Source organism: Perca flavescens, chromosome 19, assembly GCF_004354835.1.
Source record: "Perca flavescens isolate YP-PL-M2 chromosome 19, PFLA_1.0, whole genome shotgun sequence".
Classification (NCBI taxonomy): Eukaryota; Metazoa; Chordata; class Actinopteri; order Perciformes; family Percidae; genus Perca; species Perca flavescens.
The window spans coordinates 10,621,924-10,643,429 of NC_041349.1; the positions used below are offsets into that span (position 1 = coordinate 10,621,924).

General features: G+C 40.6%; 4 protein-coding genes across 4 annotated transcripts; all 4 read right to left on the bottom strand.

The window, feature by feature from the left end:
- Positions 1-5,473: 5,473 nt before the first annotated feature.
- LOC114546017 (tripartite motif-containing protein 16-like) lies at positions 5,474-7,509 on the bottom strand. Its single transcript, XM_028564658.1, has one exon. The coding sequence runs from the start codon at positions 7,474-7,476 to the stop codon at positions 5,848-5,850; it is 1,629 nt and encodes a 542-aa protein (XP_028420459.1). The 5' UTR covers positions 7,477-7,509; the 3' UTR covers positions 5,474-5,847.
- Positions 7,510-9,223: 1,714 nt separating this feature from the next.
- LOC114545342 (E3 ubiquitin-protein ligase TRIM39-like) lies at positions 9,224-10,711 on the bottom strand. The gene has a single exon (XM_028563615.1). It carries the CDS (start codon positions 10,709-10,711, stop codon positions 9,224-9,226), a length of 1,488 nt encoding a protein of 495 aa, XP_028419416.1.
- A 2,025-nt stretch (positions 10,712-12,736) lies between these two features.
- On the bottom strand, positions 12,737-14,245 carry LOC114545343 (tripartite motif-containing protein 16-like). Its single transcript, XM_028563616.1, has one exon. It carries the CDS (start codon positions 14,243-14,245, stop codon positions 12,737-12,739), a length of 1,509 nt encoding a protein of 502 aa, XP_028419417.1.
- A 2,388-nt stretch (positions 14,246-16,633) lies between these two features.
- LOC114545344 (tripartite motif-containing protein 16-like) lies at positions 16,634-18,295 on the bottom strand. Its single transcript, XM_028563619.1, has one exon. It carries the CDS (start codon positions 18,293-18,295, stop codon positions 16,634-16,636), a length of 1,662 nt encoding a protein of 553 aa, XP_028419420.1.
- Positions 18,296-21,506: the final 3,211 nt, after the last annotated feature.

The window sequence follows — 21,506 nt, forward strand, 5'->3', positions numbered from 1 at the left end:
TTTTTTCTTTTTTTTGTTGTCTAAAATGTGTTAAGCTGCTGCCCCCCCGTCCACAGCAGGACATTAGCTTAGCTTCCGTGTCGGTACTCCTGCCTGCTTCTCCAAACTGGGAGCACGCGAGGGATAGTATCTCGTACTGTACAACCCCAGTTCAAAAAAATCTGAACTATCCCTTAAACTAACTCAGTTAAAACTTACGTTTATCTTTAACCTAATGTAAGCCTGAGGAAAACTGAATAATGTGGCGCTTAGAGTCGGTCGGCAAGTGCGAGCGGTAGGCCGGATGTTTGTCTGCTGAAGCCTCCTGAGAGGAAACACCAGCTCTGGTTTGTGGTGTTTCCTGAATGTTTTTTTTTTTAACTTGTAGTGCTCAGCGATCTGAGGGCCAAAAATTGCCACTTTTAAGACAGAAAATTATGGGACACCAGTTTTAGTTGAAATAAACTGTCAGAATGTTTTGTTTAATGACACTGTAGGTACCTTTTTTAGCTATTTATAAAAGTTATTTTGTTGCACATTCTCAAAGCTTTGAAGCTTAAACCAGATCACTTTACACAAAAGAACACTAAGGCTTTTTACTTGCACTGAGACAAAAAATGCATTGGCCCACCTATCTACAGCCAGTGGAGACCGTGATAAGCCCTATTTCAACAAACGGTGGCGTATTCCTTTAACTTTTCAGGTTGAGCTGAATGTTTTCGGCTGTCCTGCCACCCCGATGAAGGCAACGTAGCCTCAAAGATTTGGTGAAAAAAGCACGACGTACGGGAGAAGAGTTGTGCGACATGATTTGGAAAATGTTTGGCGGTCATGTAAAGTAAACATGATTTGTATTTAACAGATTTGAACATACAGCCAAAACTATGAGACACTATTAGAGCGTGCAGCTCAATGAAAGCAAACGTACATGGATTATGAACGTATGTTGTATGAAGATAAGCTTTACAAAACTTAAAAATCACTTTTCATGCATAAAGATATCATCTTAAAACATGTTTATAGTTTATAATAGTTAAATCTAAATGTCATATACTGTAAATGCATAAGTCACACAGAGTGAACCAGAAACTGAAAGCTGCGATGTTAAGGAACTAAAACCTTATTTGACACTAGGGATGCACCGAATCCAGATTTTTGGGGTTCGGCCGAATACCGAATCCACTGGTTTAAGATTCTGATGAATCTGATACCGAATCTTACTCCCATCTTCAGTCCATTAACCCAGTAAACACATTAATGAAGTAAACAATGTCCACAGCATTGTATTTTTCATTTTATTTACCTGAAGTTGCTGCATTCTGACTGCTGTCTGGAGATTCCTTCGTGTACAACTTGTATTCTTTCGGATGTTTCGTACCAAATGTTGTAAAAGCAGCGATGTTGTGTATTTTTCAGGGTCCTTGCCACCACGAGACAAATCAGCATTGCAAATTGAACATGTAGCTGGAGTTGAACGGCCTTCTTTTGACTGAAAGTACTGCCAAACAACACTTTTTCTGCTCACCAGTTCGATTTTCACTTTCTCACAGCCTACTGCATTGAACGCTCCACCTACGTAAACACCTTCCTGTAATCAACGGCACCGCCATTATGTCAACCAGCGTAGCGCAAGCATAGGATTCGGTGGAAAATATTCTGAGGTTCGGCAGAAACCGGACCCCGTCAAAAAGCCCAATATTTGGCCGAAGCCTGGATTCGGTGCATCCCTCTTTGACACCCACATTAGCTCATGTTTGATTTCCCTCTGTTAAGCAGTATTGAAAGTATTGAAACAATAGTGAGGGTGTTGTCACAAAATGATTGGACGAACTCTTTCAGCTGTAAAGATCTAGCTGTAGTTTCAAAAAAAATTTACTGTACTTTCATCTTTTCTCACATTTCCTCAATCTGTTTCCTGTGTTAAAACACTAAATCTCAAAAGACAACTTTTCCGTTTTCCAGACTGAATATATACTCCTAAAATGTGGTTTTTATTAAAGGTTAAACATGGAGGATTTTCTCTCAATGTGCTGTCAGCAAATTACCAGTGATGATGATACATTTTTCTTTGTTAGATTTACGTTTTCTAGTTGTTTATCTGACAATTGCAGGTCTGGCGTTTTGCTCACTATTGCAGGATTCAACCTCTTAATGCGCTCAGATGTAAAACTAAGTGGACCGTGATGCTGATGGCATATTGCAGCAATCTGTGAGAACTACCATCCTGTTTTCTTTGTCAAGACCTTTGAGATATACATCCTGGGATTCAAGTAGGCCTGGGTACCGAATTCTATACTTCTTAGACACCGACCGAATTGCTTAAGTATCACGGAGTATTCGAAAAATGACTCGTCATTCAATACCCAATTTCAATATCTAAGGAGTAAATCTCTTCAGTGTCAGTGAGCCAATAAGCATGCAGCATGCTTCTAACAAGATCTAATAATTTCTGTGATTTTCTGTCTTGACGTTGCACGTCGTAGATAGAAAACTCTACGTTACGCGCATAGAGACTGAACGGAGCTCACGTAGTAGGAGCTTTGAGCACGTTACTGTTTTTATTAGTTATATAATTCACTGTCTGAGACGGCAAATTCATTTTATTTGGGTGGGGAGAAAAAACTAAATGTAACAAATCAAATGCAGCTGGACGACAGTAAATGCTCAGCGTGTCATAAGATGGGATGTTTTTCAGCAGTTGCAATGCAAAGTAAGAGAGTGCAAACATATGGAGTGCAAATAAAACAAATAGAAACAATACGAATGATCAGTAAGGTGCCAAAAAGAAAGTAGATGGGGCTTGGTAAAGGACTATTTCGTGTCCAGTTATTTTAACATTGCATTGTGACAGAATCTGCTGTTAATGCTGTTATGCAGTGGTGTAGTATAATGTATTGGAGTGGGTATACTGTACTGTATATAAATATATTGCCCTATATATATGGGCCAGAATCTGAGTTGTTCTTCAGTTTTATTAAGTTAGGTGGAAGAAGTCTTGTCCATATTTCTGTTTTTTTGAGTTGCAGCATTGAGGGTACTTGCAGGCGTCATCACGACTAATTTGGTGTCAACTGGTTAGAGAAACTCTTACATGTGGCATCTTTAACCTTTAAGACCGTAACACTAACTTGTGTGTGTGTGAGTGAGAGAGACGCACAATGAAAGATGTTTATAAAAAAGCTTTGTAAGAGATATTTTATGTTTAACCAAACATTCCAACTTTATAAAACAAATAAAACTTTAAAACATTTCAACAGTCGTTACCTCTGCCAAGGAGGTTATGTTTTTGGCTCGTTTTTGTCCATTTGTCATTCTGTTTGTTTGTTTGTCTGTTTGTGTGTCCGTTTGTTTGTCCGACTATGCGCAGTGTTGGATCCCCCGAGTTACCCCCGTAGAGGAGGTACTGGACCAGCTCTCAGTTTAAAGGGTCCGAGCCTCTTTGCCTACGGGTATTACCCTACTAGGTTAAAGGGACTATTTAAGCTGGTGGCGAGGAGACACGCCTAGCTTCTAACTGCCTTCATCCGTGCGTCTACCCTGCTTACACCAGCACCGCACCCAACCGAATGGCCCCAGGGTCAGGTACCGCACCAGTCACGCACCTTAACGGCAGCTCTCCTCTTAATGATCTGTGCACTTGTTAGTTGCTAGGATTGGTTTTAGTGGCTCGTACAGTGAGCCCCAAGGGTCTGTTTAATTTCTGTGGCTAGAGCAACCTGTTAGAACCTGATTTTATTGTTATACACACAAACAAGAATTATTGCCTCGGTGAGGCGTCCGATGAATCCAGTGTCCACAATTTAATCTTTAACTTCAATGATGGCTTTACTGCAGGATTTAGCAAGGGAATTGCATGAAACATTTGATTCTTAACACTGATTATTTATATATCTCAAAGTGATTAGCTAAATGTAATACACGTAAGTAAAAACTGTTTTAAGTCCAAACCACTGATGTAAAGTCTGGTAGCTGGAAGGTCGAATGTCCAATTTTGTAGAGAGAGAGGGAAGGGGTGTGCTCGTCAGTTCAGTCCTTCCTAGCCTGCCGTACTGTTGGATTGCTGTTGAGACTCCCGACTCAATCCAAAAGTCAGCTAAGTCTCGTATCCAGAACAGTTACAGTTGGCACGGTGAACGAAAGAGTGCTCCTTAAAATCCAGATTGTTAACCTTAGGCCGGGTGGGGATGGTTAATCCTCCTTTTGCCAGACACTCCCGTGCCGGCTGTAAGTAATAGATCCTCTCTCTGCGATAGTGGCTTTGTTCGTTGCTCTGTCTCTTGAGTTGAATTTAAGTCCCAGGATGAGTTGATCCGATGTGGTCGATCGAACAGCAAGTCTTGAACTCCGAGAGCGGGCAGGAGGAGTAACCTCGATTCACCCTCTACTGCTCCTTTTTTATCTTTACAAAAATGTGTGTGCGCTTTTGTCTGTATGTGTGGCCGTATGTGTTGGCAAGTGTGTGCGTCAGTGAGTGTGCACTGATATGTGTGTTTCCCCGATCTGGTATTGCTCCACTTTTTTGCTCCTTTAGCAATCTTGCCTTGTACTTCTCGCAGCTTCAACATTTAAACATATTTCTCAATACATTCCTTCTCTTGGTTAGTATATGTTACTCCCTATTTGCCTAATACATTTGTCATACGATTTTTACCACTTTGTTTTACCCTTAATAATCAACCAATAATCATTCTTTAAATCAGTATACACAATACATTTTGTAATATAATTATCCTTAACAATCAACCAGTAATCATTCCTTCAATGTACACATGTTTTGCGCGTAGCTTCTTTTTACCTATTGCTCATTGTGCATTTCATCATCTACTCAGGAAAGTCCCCAATCTTCCTAGGTAGACCTGTGATTCAAAAGTCACTTATTTCCCATTTCAGAGACTAATGATGGAATGTCCCTTGTTTTCCACTTGTTGGCTTACGTCAGGGATCTCAATTTACTTGACAGCAGGATTAAAAAACAAAATACTGTCCCGATTTTCATAAAACTTGGTGGGAGGTTGTAGCTTTGGCCAAAGAAGAACCAATAACACTTTAGAGCAGATCCGAATCATGGAGCAGATAAACAAAATAATTTCTCATTTCGTTAACATTGCGAGATTTGTGCTGCATTTATGTGGTGTCTGAATAATCTGTAAAATGCAAACATTCACGCTGTATTAACATTGTGAGATAGGGCATGCCTGTGCAGAGATCTGTGCCCTCAGAATGCCCTTCTAGTTTAATCTTTGTTTCTTCTTTCTTTTTGTATTAATAGCTGCTCTGTTTTATCAGAGGTTGTAGTACAGCTGACATGTTTTATTTCACCTTCAGTAGCTCTGACTTACTGACCGGCAGCTGAACATGAATTCAACCAAAAGATAGTTCATCTTCCTTTAAATATTTCTGTTTAATTGCCATTAAATGTAAAAACAGCTAGATGATGAGAAGAATTAGACTTTAAACACTCACGAAATAAATAGTCTGAATCTATGAATTTAGAAAATCTCAAGCAGGAGTTTATTACATTTTACATTTCATCATTCTCATTTAAAATGTGTCTTCAGAAAACATCCTTTAGTTCCTCTACCTATTAAATGTATCTAATTACAGCAGAAAATATATTGTTAGCTATTATAAATGTGCGTATTTACAGTCACATCAATAAAACCCTAGACCGTAATATGTAGTTATCTTATTTGTCACACACATAATATATTAAACAGAAATACAGAAATGCACCCAATGAACAAAGGTCCCAATAGCACCAGCCACCCTGAGTTAAATCACTTAAACCTAAACTGCCTCTTTTATTCATGTCCTGCACAGGTTACGATACATTTCTTTGATGTTAACCGGTCCTCTGGCTTTTCATGATTACCTTGGTTTACAAAACTCAGCGGTGTCTCCACAAAAACCCAAAAGACAAACTCCAGCATAGAGCGGCTCAGTGAATGTGGTCTGGACTCTGTGGAGGAGAGTCATAGTTTCAGAGACGCTGAAGAAGGCCAGAGTACCTGCGCTGTGATCCAGGTACACTCCTACTCTGGAGGATTTGGGGCCTGAGATTCTGAGTGAGCAGTTGTCATGTCTAAAGATATAACTATTGTCACAACGTAATGCCCAGGACTTCTTATTGAATCCAAATGAACGTGCATGAAGGTCACCTGATCTGCCAATACTCTTGTAAGCGACTGCAACTGAAGCAGGTCTGCTGCTCATCTCCACCTCCCAGTAACACCGTCCAGTCAATCCGTCTTCACTCAGGACCTGAGTTGCCTGAAGGAACCTGTCTGGATGTTCAGGATATGGTTTATTTTTTACATATGTTATTTTTCTGTTCCCCTCTGATAAATCCAGAGACGTGCCTGCTGTGTTGGGATCCATCGTGATTTGACATGAATATTGTAAGAACTCCGCTCTGGTCGTTGGCTCGGCTAAAGGCAGTTTCTCAGAAAGAATTTCTTGCATTTTATCTCTTGCTGCTGTCACAGCTGCCATCACATCCTCAAAGTACCACAAACGATTGTGTTTTGGTAGTGGTGAGTTTATAGATCCAGTAAGTTTTGACAGTGAGCAGTAACTGTGAAGAAACTGGTTGGGATCCTCTGAGCGTGAGAGCTCCTCCAGCTCAACATTTTTCCTTTTTAGTTCAGCAATCTCCTGGTCCAGCTTCTCCTGAAGCTCTTTGACTCGACTCACTTCAGTTTTCTGCCAGGATCTGATCTGCTCCTTCACCTCAGAGCTTCTTTTCTCTAGGACATGGATCAACTCAGTAAAGATCTTCTCACTGTCCCCCACTGCTTCATCTGCAGTGCGATTGATAGTTTCCATCTCTTTCTGAAGCAGCTTAACATCTTTTTCTCGTTCCTGGATTCTCTGCTGCATGTTTTGCCGACTTTCACCGAGCTCCTTTTGCTTCTCAGTCCTTTCTGCTGCAGCTGAGACAGTGTCGTGGCCTTTATGTTCATCCATTAAACAGAGATAACAGATACACTGCTGATCAGTGCGGCAGAAAATCTTCATCACCTCATCATGGCGAGAGCAGTTGTTCTCTTGAAGATTGCCGGAGGCTTCGACAAGTTTGTGTTTTTTAAAAGCAGCAGATTGGTAGTGAGGCTGAAGGTGTTGCTCACAGTAAGAGGCCCGGCAATCCAGACAGGACTTGAAGGCTTTCAGCTTCCTCCCAGTGCAGACATCACAAGCCACATCTCCAGGTCTGGCATAGCAGTGATTAGCTGGAGCAGCTTGGTGTCCAGTCTTCTTCAGTTCATCCACTAAATCTGCCAACATGGTGTTTTTCACCAGGACAGGCCTCTGGGAGAAAGTATCTCGGCACAGAGGACAGCTGTAGATTCCTCTCTGATCTCCTTCATCCCAGGAGGTTTTAATACAGCTCATGCAGTAGTTGTGTCCACAGGGAATAGTTACCGGATCCTTCAGTAGATCCAGACAGATCGAACAGCAGAACTTCTCCTCTGGTGCTTGATTTCTTTGCTGCTCCATTTCACCTCTCGACAACAGGGAATGACTCTACAGTTTCACTTTCCTCACAGCAAAGAAATGCCTCGCACAGGAAGTCACGCCTTCTTTTCTTACACAACTGCATGCTGATCTGTAGTAAAGTGATTTGTCGGCTCTTGCAGCTTACAACATGTTGGTCACCCCCATCTTTAAACTTGTAGATCTATGAAAGGAGGGAGTTTGAGTCTGTGTTGGGGAAAAAAGGGAGGGTTTAACAGTGTTTGTTTCATTTAAGGAAGCAGTTTGAGCTGTGGCTGCATGTATAGCCATCTTTTAATTGTTTGGTTTGGACTTTAGTAGAATGTTCAGCTGTCTTTTACAGGTTTACAGAGTTTTTTTAAGTTGATCTATTGACCTGAGATACGCCTGTGAATGTGTCTGATCAAATGTGTAAGCAGCTGAGATTGTTGTTTATTTTTTATACTTTTATCCCCCAAAAAAATTATAATAGCTTTGTACCTTTTTTTGGTTTGGATGCAGTAAACTTTAAAACTAGTGTTAAAGAACTCATGTCTGATCTTGGGCTCTGCTCTTGGCAGAAAAACATCCTCTTCAGTCTCTGTCATTGAGGTCTTCGTCCATTTCAGAGTGTCCTGTCCTGTCATGCTCTGCTTTAACATTTACACGTTCACAGTCAGTCTGAACTTCAGCAGTGTGTTCAGCCATCCTGTATTCACACTGGATGGGTTTTAGTTTATTTACAGTATAACCTTTATACCTCCTTTATACTAATCAAAAAGAAAATCTTACATTTGGCATCATTAACCTTTTAGACTAACACTAACCGTGTGTGTGTGTGTGTGTGTGTGTGTGTGTGTGTGTGTGTGTGTGTGTGTGTGTGTGTGTGTGTGAGTGTGAGAGAAACAATGAAAGATTTATAAAGTACTTTTAGGGAGATTTTTTCGTTAAACCAAACATTACAACTTTTTAACACCAATTAAAAACTTTCAGATATTTCAATATTAGTTTAACCTTTTTCTTGTGTCTTTTTATATTGGTTGTTTCTGTTTCATCAGAGGTTGTAGTACAGCTGTTGTTTTACATCTTTGCACGCTTGAATATTTTGTAGTTGTCATGTTTATGTCCATTAAACTGAAGTGGCTAGTAGGGTTTCTTTATTAATAATTCAGCGTTTCAGCTGCTTATTCATGTAAAAATAGCTGGTTGATGAGAAGAAATAGACTTTAAACACTCACAAAATAAACAGTCTGAATCTATGAATTTAGAAAATCTCATGCAGTTTATTACATTTTATGTTTCATCATCATTCTCATTTAAAAAGCGTCTTCAGAAAAAATCCTTTAGTTCCTATACCTATTAAATGTATCTAATAACAGCATAAAATACATTGTTGGGTATTTTAAATTTGCATATTTACAGTCCCATCAATAAAACCTTTGCATTGCATCAGAGGACTAGACAGTAATGTGTAGTTATATTATGTGTCACACAGGAAATATTAAACAGAAATACAGAAATCCACCAAATAATGAACAAGTTTAACAGTTACTCAAATAATTGATTATCAGTTTTATTCACTGCCTCAGAGTCTTCTCTGGTAAGTAATTATAATGTTGACTCCTGACTTCCTGTCTTACACGAGGCATAGGTTGAAACGATCACACATATTTACACATTCTGCATTTGATAAAAACAAAGTCCCAATAACACCATCCATACTGACTTAAATCACTTTACCTGTCCCTATAAATCTAAACTGCCTCTGCATTCATGACGGCATGACTCTACCGAACTCAACAGTGTCTCCATCAGAACCATTAAGGCCAATTCCAACATAGAGCGGCTCAGTGAATGTGGTCTGGACTCTGTGGAGGAGAGTCATAGTTTCAGAGACGCTGAAGAAGGCCAGAGTACCTGCGCTGTGATCCAGGTACACTCCTACTCTGGAGGATTTAGGAGCATAGATGACGGTTGTGTCTCTATCATGCACAAAGGTATAACTATCGTCACATTGTAATATCCAGGACTTCTTATTTTTTACGAATCCATCTACAAGAGCGACGGTTAATTTGGCAATACTCTTGTAAGCTACTGCTACTTTAGCATCCCTGCTTATCTCCATCTCCCAGTAACAACGTCCAGTCAGTCCTTCTTTACTCAGGACCTGAGTGAATGTAAATCTGTCTGGATGATGAGGATATGAGTTTAGTTGGTCAGTATATGTTATTTTTCTGTTCTCATCGGATAAAACCAGCCATGAGCCTGTTGTGTTTGGATCCATCGTGATTTGACATGAATATTGTAAGAACTCATCTCTGTTCATGAGTTTCGTTAACGGCAGTTTCTCAGTAAGAATGTTCTGCATTTTATCACTTGCTGCTTTCACAGCTGCCATCACATCCTTAAAGTACCACAAACGATCAGTTTTTGGTACTGGTGAGTCTGTAGATCCAGTAAGTATGGACAGTGAGCGGTAACTTTGAAGAAATCCGGTGTGATCCTCTGAGCGTGAGAGCTTCTCCAACTCAGCTTCTTTCCTCTTCATGTAAGTGATCTCCTGGTCCAGCTTCTCCTGAAGCTCTTTGACTCGACTCACTTCAGTTTTCTGCCAGGATCTGATCTGCTCCTTCAAATCAGAGCTTCTTTTCTCTATGACACGGATCAACTCAGTTAAGATCTTCTGACTGTCTCCTACTGCTTTATCTGCAGAGTAACTGATGGTCTTTATTTCTTTCTGAAGCAGCTTGACATTTTTCTTTCGATCCTGGATTTTCTGCTGGATGTTTTGCCAAATTTCCCCGAGCTCCTTTTGCTTCTCAGTCCTTTCTGCTGCAGCTGAGACAGTGTCGTGGCCTTTATGATTATCCATTGAGCAGAGAATGCAGATACACTGCTGATCAGTGCGGCAGAAAAACGTCATTACCTCACCATGACGGGAACAGACGTTCTCCTGGAGCTTAACGGAGGCTTCAACACATTTGTGTTTTTTTAAAGTAGGAGATCCGTAGTGAGGCTTCACTTCTTCAACTAACTCTGCCAACATGGTGTTTTTCACCAGTACAGGCCTCGGGTAGAAAGTCTCTCGGCACAGAGGACAGCAGTAGATTCCACTCTGATCTTCTTCATCCCAGGAGGTTTTAATACAGCTCATGCAGTAGCTGTGTCCACAGGGAATAGTCACCGGATCCTTCAGTAGATCCAGACAGATCGAACAGCTGAGTTTCACCTCTGGTGCTTGATTTCTTTGCTGCGCCATTTCACCTCTCGACAACAGGGAATGACTCTACAGTTTCACTTTCCTCACAGCAAATAAATGCATCACACAGGAAGTCACGCCTTCTTTTCTTACCCAACTGCATGCTGATCTGTAGTAAAGTGACGTGTCAGCTCTTGCAGCTTACAACCTGTTGGTCACACCCATCTTCAAACTGGCAGACCTGTAAAAAGGGACAGGATCCTGGAAATATACAGTCAGTTTGAGTCTGTATCAGAAAGGGAGGGCTTATCACTGTTCGTTTCATAAGAGACAATGGAGCAGTTTGAGCCGTAGCTGCAGTTATAGATTTCCTTTAGTGATTTATAGTTGGTTTGAACTTTAGTAGCGTTTTCATCTGTCTTTTACAGTTTATTCAGTTGATATATTAAGATAAGCCTATTAAAATGTCTGATCATATGTGTAAGCAGTTGAGATTCGTCTTCATTTTTTATTCTTTTTGTTTCCAACAAATAATAATAATAATAATAGCTTTGTGCCTTATTTGGATCCAGTAACATTTAAATCTAGTATTAAAGAACTCATGTCTGATCTCAGGCTCTGCTTTTGGCAGTAAAACATCCACTTCAGTCTCTGTCAGTGAGATCTTCGTCCATTTCAGATCGCCCTGTCCTGTCATGTTTTGCTTCGCTTTAACATTTACACGTTCACAGTCAGTCTGAACTTTGAGGATTCGAGAGGTTTATTGTCATATGCACAGTAAAGACATCTTACACCATGCAATGAATAGCTGGCTTTGCCGGTCTTCCTTACACAGCGAATAAATAGGAGAATAATACAATGAAGCTAAAACAAATAATAAAGATAAACAATGCATAAGTTGTAATAAAGAGATAAAAAAAAATGGATAAAGTGCACTGTGCCTATAGTTCTTTATGTGGTGTGAGTTTAGGAGGGGAGGATGGAGTGTGTGTGTGTGTGTGGGGGGTATTGAAGTGTTCAGGAGTCTGATGGTCTGATTTAGTGTGTGATGAGCCATCCTGTATGCATTCACATTGGAGGTTTTCAGTCAACATGAAATATTACCTCAATGCCTCCAACTAATCAGAGAAAATCTTCCATGTGGCATCTTTTACTTTTAAGTCTGTAACACTAACTTGTGTGTATGAGTGAGACACACAATGACAGAGATTTATAAAGTACTTTTGAAGAGATATTTTATGTTTAACCAAACCAACTTTTAACACAAATAAGAACTCAGACATGTCAATAAAAGTTTAATCTTTTTATAGTTTCTTTTCATATTAGTTGTTGCTGTTTCATTAGAGGTTGTTGTACAGCTGTTGTGTTTTATATGTTTGCATGCTTAATATTGTAGTTGAAGAAATGTTTATGTCCGTTAAACTAAGTGAAGTGGTTGGTAGGGTTTGTGCATTAATAATTTAGCATTTCTACGGCTTAATTCATGTGATAATGGCTGGATGATGAGAAGGATGAGACTTTAAACAAAAAAGAAAACGGTCTTGAGTCTTTGAACTTAAAATCACAGGCACGAGTTTATTTCATTTTACAAAATCATCATTGTTCTTTTTAAAATTGCGTCTTCAGAAAACATGTTTAGTTGCTCTGCCTATTAAATGTATCTAATAACATCGTAAAAGTTCTTGTTACTACTTCTAAATTTGATAATTTACAGTTACATCAGTAAAACCTTTGCATTGCATTGGAGGACTAGACAGTAATGTGTAGTTATCTTATTTGTCACACAAAATATATTAATGAGATATACAGATATCCACCAAATAATGAACAAGTTTAGTCACTCAAATGATTATCAGTTTTTACTCACTGCCTCAGAGTCTTCTCTGGGTAGTAATTATAATGTTGACTCCTGACTTCCTGTCTTACACGAGGCATAGGTTGAAACGATCACACATATTTACACATTCTGCATTTGATAAAAACAAAGTCCCAATAACACCATCCATACTGACTCAAATCACTTTACCCGTCCCTGTAAATCTAAACTGCCTCTGCATTCATGACCTACAGAAGATTTATTTGGTATCAGTCTACCCTCTGCCTCTTTAATGACGGCACGACTCTACCGAACTCAACAGTGTCTCCATCAGAACCACTGAGGTAAACTCCAGCATAGAGTGGCTCAGTGAATGTGGTCTGGACTCTGTGGAGGAGAGTCATAGTTTCAGAGACGCTGAAGAAGGCCAGAGTACCTGCGCTGTGATCCAGGTACACTCCTATTCTGGAGGATTTAGGGGCAGAGATTAACGTAAGGTCATCGTCATGCATGAAGGTGTAACTATCATTACAGTGTAATACCCAGGACTTCTTATTCTGTCCAAAGAAACATGCATTAGAGCTCCCTGATCTGGCAATACTCTTGTAAGCGACTGCTACTTTAGCATCCCTGCTTATCTCCATCTCCCAGTAACAACGTCCAGTCAGTCCCTCTTTACTCAGGACCTGAGGGCTGTACTCAAATCTGTCTGGATGTTCAGGATATCTTGCTTTTTTATCAAATGTTATTTTTCTGTTCTCATCTGATAAAACCAGCCATATGCCCACTGTGTTTGGATCCATCATGATTTGACATGAATATTGTAAGTACTCGGCGCTGTTCATGAGTTTTGAGAAAGACAGTTTCTCAGTAAGGATGTTCTGCATTTTATCACTTGCTGCTTTCACAGCTGCTATCACATCCTTAAAGTACCACAAACGATCAGTTTTTGGTACTGGTGAGTATGTAGATCCAGTAAGTATGGACAGTGAGCAGTAACTTTGAAGAAACTGGGTGTGATCTTCTGAGCGTGAGAGCTTGTCCAGCTCAGCTTTTTTACTCTTCATGTAAGTGATCTCCTGGTCCAGCTTCTCCTGAAGCTCTTTGACTCGACTCCCTTCAGTTTTCTGCCAGGATCTGATCTGCTCCTTCACCTCAGAGCTTCTTTTCTCTATGACACGGATCAACTCAGTAAAGATCTTCTCACTGTCCTCTACTGCTTTATCGGCAGAGTAATTGATAGTTTCCATCTTTTTCTGAAGCAGCTTTGCATCTTGCTCTCGGTCCTGGATTTTTGGCTGGATGTTTTGCCAAATTTCACCAAACTTGTTTTGCTTCTCAGTCCTTTCTGCTGCAGCTGAGACAATGTCATGGCCATTATGATTATCCATTGAGCAGAGAATGCAGATACACTGCTGATCAGTGCAGCAGAAAAACGTCATTACCTCACCATGACGGGAGCAGATGTTCTCCTGGAGCTTAACGGATGCTTCAACACATTTGCGTTTTTTTAAAGTAGGAGATCCGTAGTGAGGCTTCAGTTTCTCTACTAAATCTGCCAACATGGTGCTTTTCACCAGGACAGGCCTCTGGGAGAAAGTATCTCGGCACAGAGTACATCTGTAGGTTCCTCTCTGATCTCCTTCATCCCAGGAGGTTTTAATACAGCTCATGCAGTAGTTGTGTCCACAGGGAATAGTTACCGGATCCTTCAGTAGATCCAGACAGATCGAACAGCAGAATTTCTCCTCTGGTGCTTGATTTCTTTGCTGCGCCATTTTACATCTCGACAACAGTGAATGACTCCAGAGTGTCATTTTCGTCACAGCAAATAAATGCCTCACACAGGAAGCCACGCCTTCTTTTCTTACACAGCAGCATGCTGATCTGTAGTAAAGTGACGTGTCAGCTCTTACAGCTTACAACATGTTGGTAACACCCTTTAAACTGGCAGATCTGGAAAAGGGACAGGATCCTGGAAATATACAGTCAGAGTTTGAGTATGTGTTCATTTCATTCAAGGAAATGGAGCAGTTTGAGCCGTAGCTCCATTTATAGATTTCTTTGGCTTGTTTTGTTAATTTGAACTGTAGTAGCATGTTCAGCTTTCTTTTACAGGTTTACAGCAGTGTTTTCCAGGTGATATATTGACTTGAGATAAGCCTGTGTATACATCTGATAAAATGTGTAAGCAGCTGAGATTGTAATATATTTTTAGATTCTTATTGTTTCAAACGAATAATAGCTTTGTGCTTTTTTGGGTGTTTGGATCCAGTAAAATTTGAATTTAGTTAAAGAACTCATGTCTGATCTCGGGCTCTGCTTTTGTCAGAAAACATCCTCTTCAGTCTCTGTCATTGAGGTCTTCGTCCATTTCAGAGTGTCCTGTCCTGTCATGCTCTGCTTTAACATTTACACGTTCACAGTCAGTCTGAACTTCAGCAGAGTGTTCAGCCATCATGTATTCACACTGGATGGGTTTTAGTTTATTTACAGTATAACCTTTATACCTCCTTTATACTAATCAAAAAGAAAATCTTACATTTGGCATCTTTATCCTTTAAGGCTAACACGTGTGTGTGTGTGTGTGTGTGTGTGTGTGTGTGTGTGTGTGTGTGACGCACAATGAAAGATTTCTAAAGTACTTTTAGGGAGATTTTTACGTTTAACCAAACATTCCAATTTTTTAACACCAATAAAAACGTTCAGATATTTCAATATTAGTTTAACCTTTTTCTTGTGTCTTTTTATATTAGTTGTTTCTGTTTCATCAGAGGTTGCAGTACAGCTGTTGTTTTACATCTTTGCATGCTTGAATATTGTTGTAGTTGTTGTCATGTTTATTTCCATTAAACTGAAGTGGTTAGTAGAGGTTCATTAATAATTCAGCGTTTCAGCTACTTATTCATGTAAAAATAGCTGGTTTATGAGAAGAATTAGACTTTAAACACTCACAAAATAAACAGTCTGAATCTATGAATTTAGAAAATCACAGGCAGTTTATTACATTTTATGTTTCATCATCATTCTCATTTAAAATGCGTCTTCAGAAAACATCCTTTAGTTCCTCTACCTATTAAGTGTATCTAATAACAGCATAAATATATTGTTAAGTATTTTAAATTTGCGTATTTACAGTCACATCAATAAAACCTTTGCATTGCATCAGAGGACAGTAATGTGTAGTTATCTTATGTGTCACACAGGAAATATTAAACAAATACAGAAATCCACCAAATAAGTGACAAGTTTAACAGTCACTCAAATTATTGATTATCCATTTTACTCACTGCCTCAGAGTCTTCTCTGGGAAGTAATTATAATGTTGACTCCTGACTTCCTGTTTTACACGAGGCCTGGGTTGAAACGATCACACATATTTACACATTCTGCATTTGATAAAACCAAAGTCCCAATAACACCATCCACCATACATAACACAATGTACATCTCCCATCACATTTTCACTCACTATGACCACTACTAGCCTACTGTCATTACTAAACGTGCCAAAATATGAACAATAATGTCGCTCTGAGTGGGCTTATTTACTATCTACCTAAGGAAAAATCCAGCACATAGACAGTACTTTAGAATAACGTTACGTGAAACAGGTGATTTAACGTCTCTGCTAATTTTTTATACAGTTTAACAACAAAACTAAATGCTGAGGGAACATTACTATGTTTTTCATGTTGGTTTTGAGCGGTATGCACCCCCACTTAGCTGGAAAAAGTTTGAAACAGTAAGTGGATACAGCGTGTCGGGGGAATCCAACGTCTACTACAGCGGGGAGGCAGAGGGACCGCAGGGTTAGCTAACGTTAACTGTACCCAGACAACGGAGTTGGTTTTGCCTTTTTTTGCTCACCAAATGCTGCTGTGGCTGCTCTCCTTCTACCATCTTTACTCGCGCTGGGTTTTTAAATTCCACCAAATGATATGCACACCGCAGTGACCGCACACGACTTGCCTGAGAGAGTTTTCGGCTTCGGGAGGGGCGGATGTGCGCGTGCGCGTGCGGATGTCATTCAGAACACGACAAAATAAGTGTTCTTGCAAAACAGAACATGGCAAAATAATTGTTTTTTCTCGATTTATCTTATTTTGTGTTGTACTTCTATTATCGTTGGGAGCCAAAATCAAAATTCAATTAATTGCAAAGCCCTAATCTGTATCCATGACCTCCATGACACTCTTTGATGACTGCATGACACTACCGAACTCAACAGTGTCTCCATCAGAGCCATCGAGGATAACTCCAGCATAGAGCGGCTCAGTGAATGTGGTCTGGACTCTGTGGAGGAGAGTCATAGTTTCAGAGACGCTGAAGAAGGCCAGAGTACCTGCGCTGTGATCCAGGTACACTCCTATTCTGGAGGATTTGGGGGCAGAGATGAATGTGTGGTCGCCGTCATGTATGAAGGTGTAACTATTGTCACAGTATAATACCCAGGACTTCTTATTGTGTCCAAAGAAACGTGCTTTAAACTCCCCTGATCTGCCAATACTCTTGTAAGCGACTGCTACTTTAGCATCCCTGCTTATCTCCATCTCCCAGTAACAACGTCCAGTCAGTCCCTCTTTACTCAGGACCTGAGGGCTGTACTCAAATCTGTCTGGATGGTTAGGATATGTTGTATTTTCATTATATGTTATTTTTCTGTTCTCATCTGATACATCTAGCCATGAGCCCACTGTGTTTGGATCCATCGTGATTTGACATGAATATTGTAAGAACTCTGCTCTGTTCATGAGTTTTGTGAAAGACAGTTTCTCAGTAAGAATGTTCTGCATTTTATCACTTGCTGCTGTCACAGCTGCTATCACATCCTTAAAGTACCACAAACGATCAGTTTTTGGTAGTGGTGAGTATGTAGATCCAGTAAGTATGGACAGTGAGCGGTAACTTTGAAGAAACTTGATGTGATCCTGTGAGCGTGAGATCTCCTCCAGCTCGATGTTTTTCCTCTTCATGTAAGTGATCTCCTGGTCCAGCTTCTCCTGAAGCTCTTTGACTCGACTCACTTCAGTTTTCTGCCAGGATCTGATCTGCTCCTTCACCTCAGAGCTTCTTTTCTCTATGACACGGATCAACTCAGTAAAGATCTTCTCACTGTCCTCTACTGCTTTATCGGCAGAGTAATTGATAGTTTCCATCTCTTTCTGAAGCAGCTTTGCATCTTGCTGTCGTTCCTGGATTTTTGGCTGGATGTTTTGCCAAATTTCACCGAGCTTGTTTTGCTTCTCAGTCCTTTCTGCTGCAGCTGAGACAATGTCATGGCCATTATGATTATCCATTGAGCAGAGAATGCAGATACACTGCTGATCAGTGCGGCAGAAAAACGTCATTACCTCACCATGACGGGAGCAGATGTTCTCCTGGAGCTTAAAGGAGGCTTCAAAAAGTTTGTGATTTAAAGCAGGAGATTGGTAGTGAGGCTGAAGGTGTTGCTCACAGTAAGAGGCCCGACAATCCAGACAGGACTTGAAGGCTTTCAGCTTCCTCCCAGTGCAGACATCACAGGCCACATCTCCAGGTCCGGCATAGCAGCGATCAGCTGGAACAGCTTGGTCTCCAGTCTTCTTCAGTTCCTCCACTAAATCTGCCAACATGGTGTTTTTCACCAGTACAGGCCTCGGGTAGAAAGTCTCTCGGCACAGAGGACAGCTGTAGATTCCTCCCTGATATCCTTCATCCCAGGAGGTTTTAATACAGCTCATGCAGTAGTTGTGTCCACAGGGAATAGTTACCGGATCCTTCAGTAGATCCAGACAGATCGAACAGCTGAGTTTCACCTCTGGTGCTTGATTTCTTTGCTGCGCCATTTGAATGACACTATAGTTTCACTTTCCTCACAGCAAATAAATCCAACACACAGGAAGCCACGCCTTACTTTCCTACACAACAGCATGCTGATCTGCTGTAAATGGGCGTGTCAGCTCTTGCAGCTTACAACATGTTGGTCACACCCATTTTCAAACTGGCAGACCTGTAAAAAGGGACAGGATCCTGGAAATATACAGTCAGAGTTTGAGGGCCTTATTTTAACGATCTGAAACGCAAGTATGAAACGCAAAACGCAAGTAGCTTTGTGGGCGGATCTCGGCCGCTGTTGCTATTATACCGGCGGGATAAATGACTCTTGCGCCCGACGCAAATCTAAAATGGGTTGGTCTGAAGTAGCTAGGTGTGGTTTGGGTGTAACGTGACAATAACCAATCAGAGCGTCATCTCACGTTCCCTTTAAGAGCAGGCGCGCTTGTTCCATGGCGGATTGCTATTATGACGGCGGATTTGCCTGGCGCACGCCAGCGGGAGCTGTCCCGGGATGCAGCAAAATAAATGCCCGTCTTGGCCGGGTGGCGACGTTGCTGCGGCCTCTCGGGCGCATCTCCTCAAGTCTGGAGAGGATTGCTGCAGCCATGGAGCGTGGGCCTCCAAACGCACCACCTGCACCTGTTGTGCCCCTTCCTTCTCCCCCCCACTCCATGTCCGTCCACCCACTCCATCAGGAGCACATCGCGCATTACTCCCGGACCAGATCCCGCCGTAGTTCAACATCACGTCTCCTTAAGTCATCTAATATTTCCTCATTTATGTCATCAACACATCCATGATTCATGGAAACGTGTAAAACACAACAAGCCACAAAGAATGCTGTGACTTTTGGAGGACTGTACGGTAAAGTGCCTCCTGATCTATCCAAACACCTGAAGCGCATTTTCCGTAATATTTTTCTTTGTAATTATGTATGGTTTTCAAAAAGGTGAACTGCTGTAGATGAGAGAAGTGTATGCGCGTTGTGCACACGCTACATTATGGCCAAGCATTCGTCCCTAAAATAGCATCTGAATAACTCGCTACTGACTTTAGACAAGCGCCACTGACTTTAGACCAGGTTTTTTCTGGTCAGTAGCGGAATTGTTTTCTGAAACTGCAAAATAGCACCAGGGAAGGTTTGCGCCGGAACACGCCTCCTCTTTTCGCTGAACCGCCACCGGGAGCGCAAATACATTCCCTAATTTACCGACGTGCATCTGTGGAGGGAAAAGTCCACTGTGCGTTGGGTGCAAAATAGGAATGATACATGGGTCGGTGTACAAAGGCAATTGCGCTGAGTGCAAGATAGGGCCCTCAGTCTGTGTTTCAGAAAGGGAGGGCTTATCACTGTTTGTTTCATAAGAGACAATGGAGCAGTTTGAGCCGTAGCTGCATTTATAGATTTCCTTTAGTGATTTATAGTTGGTTTGAACTTTAGTAGCATTTTCATCTGTCTTTTACAGTTTATTCAGTTGATATATTAAGATAAGCGTATTAAAATGTCTGATCATATGTGTAGGCAGTTGAGATTGGTCTTCATGTTTTGATTGTTTTAGTTTCAAACAAGTAATAATCATGATAGCTTTGTGCCTTTTTCTGTTTGGATCCAGTCAAATTTAAATCTAGTATTAAAGAACTCATGTCTGATCTCGGTCCTGGATTTTTGGCTGGATGTTTTGCCAAATTTCACCGAGCTTGTTTTGCTTCTCAGTCCTTTCTGCTGCAGCTGAGATAATGTCGTGGCCATTATGATTATCGATTGAGCAGAGAATGCAGATACACTGCTGATCAGTGCGGCAGAAAAACGTCATTACCTCACCATGACGGGAGCAGATGTTCTCCTGGAGCTTAACGGACGCTTCAACACGTTTGCTTATAACATGTTGGTCACAGCCACCTTCAACTGACAGACCTGTAAAAAGGGACAGGATCCTGGAAATACACAGTCAGAGTTTGAGTCTGTGTATCAGAAAGGGAGGGGTTGTTTCATTCAAGACAATGGAACAGTTTGAGCCGTAGAAGCATTGGATATTATCATCATTGTTCTCATTAATTATTACATTCGTTTTCAGAAAACCTCTTTAGATGCTCCATCTATTAATCTAATAACCGTATAAAAGTTCTTCTTACTACTTCTAAATTTGCTAATTTACAGTCAAATCAATACAACTTTTGCATTGCATTTAGAGGACTAGACAGTAGTATGTAGTTATCAGTAGTTAACAGAAATGCAGAAATCCACCAAATAATGATCAAGGAAATAGTTGCTGAATCCAGACGGATCGAACAGCTGAGTTTCACCTTGCCAGCTTTATTTCTTTGATGCGCCATTTCACCTCTCGACAACAGTGATATAAGGGATGAACTTTCCTCACACAGAAAGCCAAACCTTTTATATCACATTGATATGCTGATTTGCAGTAAAGTTGTTTGTCATCTTTTGGACTCTGCACCATGGAAAGTACAGCAATCCTTAAACTGGTTGAACTATGAGCGGGGTGGAAACCAGGAAACATAAAGTCTGACTTGGATTTGAACATTGGCATTTTATGGCGCACAAAGTATACAGTATGTCCATTGGAAAGTACCATCAGACACAGTATGCATCACCTGGTTAACTAACTTCAATTGGAATAAAACTAATTGGTTCAGTTTAGGAAATGCTCATGGTTTGGGTTAAAATAACTTTATGTAACTTACGTTATGTGTTTAAGTTAACTTACGTACATGACGTAAACTAATTATGTTATGTAAGTTAAAATAACTTGTTTACTTTTGGTCTCACACGGGATATGAACAGTGAAAGTCTGCATTTGTTTAACCCATCCATACACCCATGGGCGTCAGTTTGGTTTGAAATTTGCTGGGGACAGAGACACATTCGGAAGTGCATTTTACGAAGTGCTGGCTAGGCTACAATGACACATTATTTTATTTTTTTATTTTTATTTTTTTTAACTGTTACAGTTAAATTAAAAAATAATCCCTTTTTTTATAAAGTAGTTCATATCCAGCAGACATAATCTATCAACATATATCAGGAAGACAACAGTTACAAAGACACAGCAGGTTAACATGATGCCACTGCATCAGTTTTATTTTCACAGTTCAATTAATCTTTTCTTGATCCAAATCCGGGTTCATGTTTTCGTCAAATGCCCGACGCACCCTGTTCCCAACAAACATACATGTTTCATATCAACACACATCACATTA

What these genes read in the sequence shown, in the direction of transcription:
- LOC114545343 (XM_028563616.1), bottom strand. Translation starts at nt 14,245, where the DNA reads ATGGCGCAGCAAAGAAATCAAGCACCAGAGGAGAAATTCTGCTGTTCG.
- LOC114546017 (XM_028564658.1), bottom strand. Translation starts at nt 7,476, where the DNA reads ATGGAGCAGCAAAGAAATCAAGCACCAGAGGAGAAGTTCTGCTGTTCG.
- LOC114545342 (XM_028563615.1), bottom strand. Translation starts at nt 10,711, where the DNA reads ATGGCGCAGCAAAGAAATCAAGCACCAGAGGTGAAACTCAGCTGTTCG.
- LOC114545344 (XM_028563619.1), bottom strand. Translation starts at nt 18,295, where the DNA reads ATGGCGCAGCAAAGAAATCAAGCACCAGAGGTGAAACTCAGCTGTTCG.